At 51.6% G+C, this 7,216-nt stretch overlaps 1 protein-coding gene across 1 annotated transcript; it reads right to left on the minus strand.

Annotated features, from left to right (window-relative positions):
• Positions 1–1,002: 1,002 nt before the first annotated feature.
• On the minus strand, positions 1,003–6,802 carry RESP18 (regulated endocrine specific protein 18). Its single transcript, XM_084231145.1, has 6 exons — positions 6,674–6,802; positions 5,071–5,175; positions 3,098–3,230; positions 2,828–2,867; positions 2,621–2,710; positions 1,003–1,123 (listed from the first exon to the last, which is right to left on the minus strand). Exons 1-6 carry the CDS (start codon positions 6,777–6,779, stop codon positions 1,073–1,075), a joined length of 525 nt encoding a protein of 174 aa, XP_084087271.1. The 5' UTR covers positions 6,780–6,802; the 3' UTR covers positions 1,003–1,072.
• Positions 6,803–7,216: the final 414 nt, after the last annotated feature.

A 7,216-nucleotide genomic window follows, 5' to 3' on the forward strand; every position in this document is an offset into this window, starting at 1 on the left:
AACAGCAGCATGACTATCTGTGTGATCTAGGATTAGTCACGTACTTACTCTGGGTGGCTGCTACACGGGTGAGATGTGTAGCCAAATCCAAAAAGTCACTCCTTAGAACAACTAAAGCTTGATTCATGCCCATTTGCTTACATCTTTGAGTCCCCTTGGAGAAGCAGAAAGCTTTGCAAATAGAACATTCTGGTGTCTGGTTGGGCTGAGCTTTGGTGGTCAGGTTCCCTGATTCCTTGTAAGATCTCAGCTACCAGGAGCAAACTAGCAAGAGCCATCAACATGTAAATATGGGGGGCCCCTGGTGTCTCAGGGTTAAAGTCTCAGCATTATCAAGCTATCACCAGCGACTGTGGCTGGCATACTAGTTTGATCCTGGCCAGGGAGCTATCCCACATGGCACAGCAGACCCCTCCTGACTCGCCCGCTGCTCCCCTCAGCAGTAGATTTCAGTACATCTGCCTTTTCTGCTCCCCACTGTCTCTGGTTAATCCTCTCACCCCTGCACCTCTGACCTGCACCCCAGTTCTTATATGCACAAATAAATAAAAATAAAAATAAAAATATTTTTAAAACATGCAAATATGTACATGTTGACTGCAGCACTTCTCTGTGGATTCCTAGGAGCAGGATGGGTGACACCCTGGCAAGGGCCTTAATGCTGGAGGCAGGAACCTTCACAGAACATCAGGGACCAGGCCTGACATGGAAGGATGGGCACCTGGACCACATGGCGTTGCTGGGTGTGGGTGGAGAAGGCAGCCTTTTCAGCTGCAGCCCCACCCAAATTTTCACCCCTTCAGGAATGGTCATTGGAAGCAAAACAAGACAGAGCCCAGTCTTCCATCAGCACCCAGGGTCTGGGCTCTCCTCACCCCCACACCTATCCCAGTCCCCACTCTTTCACTTCCTAGACACTCTGGCCAGGTCCAAACCCCGCCATTTCCTCAAGAAGAGTCACAGAAAGAGTCTGCATGAATGTCTACTTTAATGATTCAGATTGGGGTCATGCTAGAACCGCCCCTCTGGAGGGGAGCAGGGAGGGCGTGGGGGCAGAGAGGCTTTGCACGTCTCAATCAGCTACGAGGTTGCGGCCCACCGTGGGGGGAGGCTTAAAGAAGCCCTAAAACAAGAAGAAACAATGGATTGTAATCAGTATGTAGGAAGGTGATGCCTCCCTTTCCTATTCTCCTTCCCCCAAATACTTCAATTCCTGTCTGTTCCAGTAAGCCCACAACTGCGTGCCCATCCCCTTGGCTGCATACTCTAACAGCCACCCCATGAGTTTCCCTTAGACTTGGGCTCCAGGCTGGAGAATTGCAGCTCCCAGCCAGACCCCCACAGCGGGGTTGTTACTCCAGGATGACTGCTTTGACCCAACAACCACCCCAGGCTTAGGAATGCCAGTTACTACCTCATGGGGGTGAGGACCAGCTTCCTTGGTAAGCACAAGGGGCTAGAGGCCCCTCCCAAGATGCAGCCTGCCTGTGGATGGAGGTGTTAGCTCTGCTGTGCAGGCCCCTCCATCTCCCCAGGACCAGGATGACTGGCTCTCTGCAAGCCTGTTTTCATTCTTGCTCTCTGCATAATCCCTTCCCCAGGTCACTAGAGTGGCCTTTGAAAATTGTTGATCACATGATGACATTCCCTCCCTCAAATATTCTCAGTTTACCTGCAGCTGCACTTAAAATCCAAACCTTTGCCCATGATCTATAAGACTCTGTTTGGTCAGTCCTGGGCCTGCTTCTCCCACCATATCTTCTCCCACTGACTTTTCTGTAGGCTCCTCTAACATTGTAGGCTCCTCCTCCTTGCATTACAGCCTTTGTCACAGCAGTGCCTTCTGCCTGGGGTGTCTTTCCTTTGTACCTTCTTCTGGTTGCCATTTTCTTGTAACTTAGATCTTAGTCTCCAAACACTTGTCAATATGGAGGAGTCTGTTGTTTGGGGCAGCCCAGTCCTGGGTGGGCAGGGCTTGCTGCAGCTCTAGAAGGGCAGGGCTGTGCACAGGAAAGGGCTGGGACTCATGTGAGCTGGGCCATCTTGGCACGTGAATGTGCTCTGCAGCCTTAACCAGTAAATAAGCCCCTTGACCAGCCTGGGCCACAGTTTCTCATCCATAAAGATAGAGTGTTAGATGGGTGATTTTCAATCTGGATTCTGAAGAGTTCAAACATGCTGAATGCCTCTGAGTCTTACCCAGGTGACTTCTCCAGGACACAGAATAGAGCAAGGGGTGCATGGGGGAGGGGCACTGAATGTGAAGGTATCTGGGCTGCCCCTTTCATTTATCCAAGAAGCTGTGATATCATTTGATGCACAGAAGGGAGTGTATGAAGAAAAGGAGGATCTTTTATTTAATTTTGAAAAACTGCAGTTTTCAATGCCTATTTTAAATCCAAATACCCATGCATGATCTTATCGCTCATTTCATCCTTAGTGGCTCTCAGCACCTGCATCATACCCCACTCTCTCATGGATACCCACAGGGCGTCTGTGCGAGCATCAGAAAAGTGGGTATACCTTTATCCATTGACACTTCAATACCCACTCCCTCCTTCACACCTGTCCCCCTCACTTAAACATGTGATTCCAGCCTCAGAAAAATTGAGTCCCTCACCTTGACAGGCTTGGCCACCTCTCGTTTCAGGGCATTTGAAACCACTTTGGAGCTAAAGCACTGGTCCCTGTTCACCTTGGACACTGGGCTCTGTGAGAAAGGAAGTCAGGAGTCAGGAAGGAGGCAGCAAAGAGTGACAGCACCCACAGGGAAAGAAATGGGACTTAAAGACAGGGATTTAAAATTCTTGAGAAAACACAGTCTCACCTTGGGGAATAGGAGTCGAAGTTTCTCCTCATGCTTGCCCCTGGAAGAGACAGAGATGATTAGCAGGACCCCAGCTAGCTAGCACCCGCTCACTCTCCCTTTGCAAACATCACTAAAGTGTCATGGAATTGCTTCCTGCAGATCTCAGACAGGACCTCAAAATCATTCTCTTAGTGTACCTGAAAATTCTTACCTGCAATATTAACGCCCATCCCAGCCCTACACCATCTGTCCATCAGGAAGCATGGCCTTACCACAGGCCTCACACACCTCACTCCAGTGGTTTTGGTGGGAAAGGCTGCCTGCCCATCCCTCAGACATGGATCTTGGGGGTGGAGTCTCCTGATGTGCTCCATCTCCTGGGTCATCACATTCTGGGTTATGTCATCCTTCCAGAACAAACCTGCAGAGCAAAAGGACTCAGTGCATTGACTCCTGGGACACTCTGACCCATTGTAGGGAACACTCTGACCCATTGTAGGGACCAGAGTGAGATCAACACTCCCCCAATTCTCCAACTAGAGAAAAGATCACAATTTGTGGTGATAATTAAATGAGATGGTATATATGTTTAACACCATGGTTGGCATGAAATAACCATTCAACTAGCATCAGAATTACATTCTCTTCGCTGAGTCCATTGATATTATTGCAGGATTAAATGAGCGTAGGGATATAAAGAATGCTTAGAAACTCAAAGACAGTGACTCCCAGACAGTGGTGTTTGGGAGAAAGCCTTGTTAAAGCACAGATTGCTGCTGTTCCCCACCCCTAGAATTTCTGATTCAGTAGGTCTCAGTGAAACTCAAGAATTAGCATTTCTAACAAGTTCCCCACTGCTGCTGATGGTCCAAGGATGCACTTTGAGAACTACTGTGCTAAGGCATTATACACACATTAGATATCAGTCATAACAGTTGTAATATTAACTCAAGGCAGATTTCCTATCGATCTCTCCATTCATAAAACTGCTCTAAGAGGGCCTCCCCTGGTAGCGCAGTGGTTGGGTGCTGGGTTGCGAAGCTTCCCGCAGCCTCTGCAGCACCGGTTTGATCCCCGGCCACAGGCGAGTGTCCCCACATGGCACACAGACCCCTTCTGTCTTGCTCGCTGCTCCCCTCAGCAGTGTATTTCATCAGTCTGCCTGTATAAATAAATAAATAAATCTAAAAAAAAATTTAGGAAATGGCCAGCCATCTTTCTCCAAGGGACTTTCCATTGCCTTTCATTTCTCCCCTCTATTTGTTATATATTTTGTTTTGCTTCCTACTGAGAGGCTGACCTACTGAGAGGTGTATATTTTCTCCTGACCAAGAACTTAAGGCTTCCTGGTTCTGGAAAAACTCAGATAATGCCAGGGTTTGGGGCTAGACCCAAGGAGTTGAATGCTGGTCTCTTCCAGGGGCATCTTCTTGAAGCCTCTGCTGGGGTTTTTCAGAGTGTTCAAGGGCTAACAGCCCACCCCTGAAACTCTGCCTCTCCCTTTGGTCTCATCTCCTTCTCCCTGGGGTGAATATAACAGGAAAGTTTCTAGTAGATTTTTTTTATAGAGGCATGTTTTATTTATTTGTTTGTTTGTTTGTTTGTTTATACATGCACTGGGTACAGTCAGAAGCGCGGGAGGGTGAGACAATTCACCAGAGCCAGAGTGGGGAGCAGACCAGGCAGACTGATGAAGTAGACTGCTGAGGGGAGCAGCGGGCAGCAGGAGAGGTCTGCGCACCATGTGGGACCCTCCTCCGGTGGCCGGGGAGCAGCCGGGGATCGAACCGGTGCTGCAGAGGCTGCGGGCAACTTCACAACCCAGCGCTCAACCGCTGCGCCACCAGGGAGGCCCAGATATCTTTTTTTTTTAAAGATGTATTTATTTTTATACAAGAGCTGGAGTACAGGCCAAAGGCGTGGGAGTGTGAGAGGATTCACCAGAGACAGAGTGGGGAACAGAACAGGCAGATTGATCAAAATACATTGCTGAGGGGAGCAGCAGGCGCGACAGAAGAGGTCGGCCACACCATGTGGGTATCTCCCTGGTTGGCCAGGAATTGAACCCATGTGGCAGAGGCTGCGGACAGCTTCACAGTGATGCGCTCAATACACTGCACCACCCTCTGCGCCACCCGCTGGAGGCCCCTCTAGTAGATATCTTGAGGAAGAAAGTCCCAGATCAAATGGTCCCTCCTCAGGCCCTCCCACCTCCCCAATCCTCAGCAGGAGACCCTAGCCTCTCTTCAGCTTGTACTCACCTTGGGGCACAATCTGCTGGAGTACAACTCGCAAATGCCGGAAGAGTGGGCTGGTAAATCCTTGGAGGGGCCAGAGCTGCCCCACTCCCACTTGGCCCTGACCTTCTAAGGGCAAAATAGCAGTGTCAGCATGGAGCTTGGTTATAACCTTCCAAATTCCAGTTGAAGAAAAGTAGCTTCTTTCCACTATTGCCACTGAATTCCCTGGTCTCTATTCCCCTCACCAAGCCCCCACCTTTTCATTTTTTCCTCTCCCCCATTTGCCCTGTTCTTCAGCCTCTGCACCTCATTCAACTCAGGCACTGATTTCTAGTTAGGAAGAAAGCTTACAAAGAGTGGCCTGTGGAGGTTCAGTTAATCAGAGATGCAGAAAACGGCACACATAAGCAGGTGAACAGGTGGGGGAGGGGGAAGCACGTGAACTGCATCTCAGGAAAGCCTCTGCAGCCTGGGGAGACTGGAAGCGAAGGCCTGGAGTGTGGTATTGGTGTGTAGAGGGTCTTTGAGTGTTTGGGAAGCCGGGGTAAGGGTAGGAATTGGGTGAGGAAAATACCTAATGCTCTGCACACCTTCCCTTATTCCAGTGGGGTAGTAGGTGAGGTAGGATTGGAAGAGAGTTCAGGGTACTTTTCTATGGTGAAATTACCATGCATCGTTGTAAACCAACCGGTTTTAAGAAAAGGAAATTCTCCCCATTTAAATTCACCCTGTTATCAATTTTCTGGCTTTGGAGAAAAGTTAGCACTGCCAGCACCCTATAGAGAAGGAAAAGAGCCTCAGGAAGAGATCTTTCTCTGAAGCAGCGCTCCAAGTGGAAAGGTGGCGAAGTGGACGTCCTGGACCAGACCCACGGCGGGCCTGCCGCTGTCCGTGGTGCTGACAGGCAGCCTGAGCCTGGATCGCAGGCTCTCTGGGCGATAAAAACCCAGGCGCCTACATGAGCCTTGCCACTCTATCCCCTCCCACCTCACGGCCCTCCCTGCCTCCCCCAGCCTTCGCTAATCCTCTGCTTTGGCCTCTAAATCCGGAGGGGAGAGTAGGCGTCTCCTAGGAGTTTGCACCCTCTTCCCTGCGTCCGCCTCTCGCTGCACTCCTGAGGCTGCGCGTTGCGTCCCTGGCTGCTCAGCCCTGAGTCAGCGCGGGTCTCCTCCACTGGCTTGGGGTGTGGGGGGGGCCCTTCCTTTCCTGTTCCGTCCTTTTACCCCAGCCTCATCTTCCCCTTCTTATCGGAAATCGGATCGCAGCCACCAGGCTCTGAGAGCTTATGAAGAACGCCTGGCCCAGACCTTTCTCCAGAACCAGCACCCAGGACCCGCGGCTCTGCTCCTGTGCAGACACCCTACTCTCCTCTCCTAACCCGCGCCATCTCTTGCCTGCCTCAGCCCCTCTTCCTCCCGCGACCTCCCTCCGTCCGTTGGTTTTCTCATCCTCCTGCCGAATCTCCAATCTTCTCCCGAACCCGCTGCTCTTAGGTCCAGATCTTGCATCCTCAGCCTCAGCCCAAGGCTGCATCTCATTCCTAACCGTGAACCCCCAACCCATTTCTTTCAGGACCGTCCTCGCTCGGCCCTCACCCCCCCCCACCCCCCGGTTTCCTCCTGACCGTGGCCACTAATGTCGCTGCAGCCCCCTGGGCGACTGATCAGCAGCAGGAAGCAGAGAAACAACCGGAGCCCCTCGGATCCCCCAGGCCACAGCGGGCGCTGCATCCTCCCGGCCCCGGCGCGCTCGCTCCCGCCTAAGTCCGGCGTGGGGGGCCGTGGAGACGGCGGCCCGAGGGCCGGGGCGGGGCTGGCGCGTCCTACCCGCCGGGGGCTGAATCTGCACAACGCTTCGTGGCCTCTCCGCCAATCGCGGGCGGACCCAGCTCTCGCAGACGCCTACCCCAACTCCTCCTTTCTCCTTAGCACCCCCTAGGCACCCCACCATCACCGAGCGCCCGCTCCTTTTCTTATGTAAACTTAGTGCCAAGAACTATCTTGTCCACTCCCAATCCCAAGGCTGGAGAACAGGATTGCGTGTAAAATGTGGGTGTGAATTGTACCTACATCAAAGGTTTGTGGTAAGGATTAGATATGAACTGCAGGCAATCAATTGAGTCTATTTTTGTTATCTTGATGCTCTTTACCCTCACCCACCTGAAAAC

The sequence above is a fragment of the Talpa europaea genome, assembly GCF_964194135.1.
Source record: "Talpa europaea genome assembly, chromosome: 1".
NCBI classification, from domain to species: domain Eukaryota; kingdom Metazoa; phylum Chordata; class Mammalia; order Eulipotyphla; family Talpidae; genus Talpa; species Talpa europaea.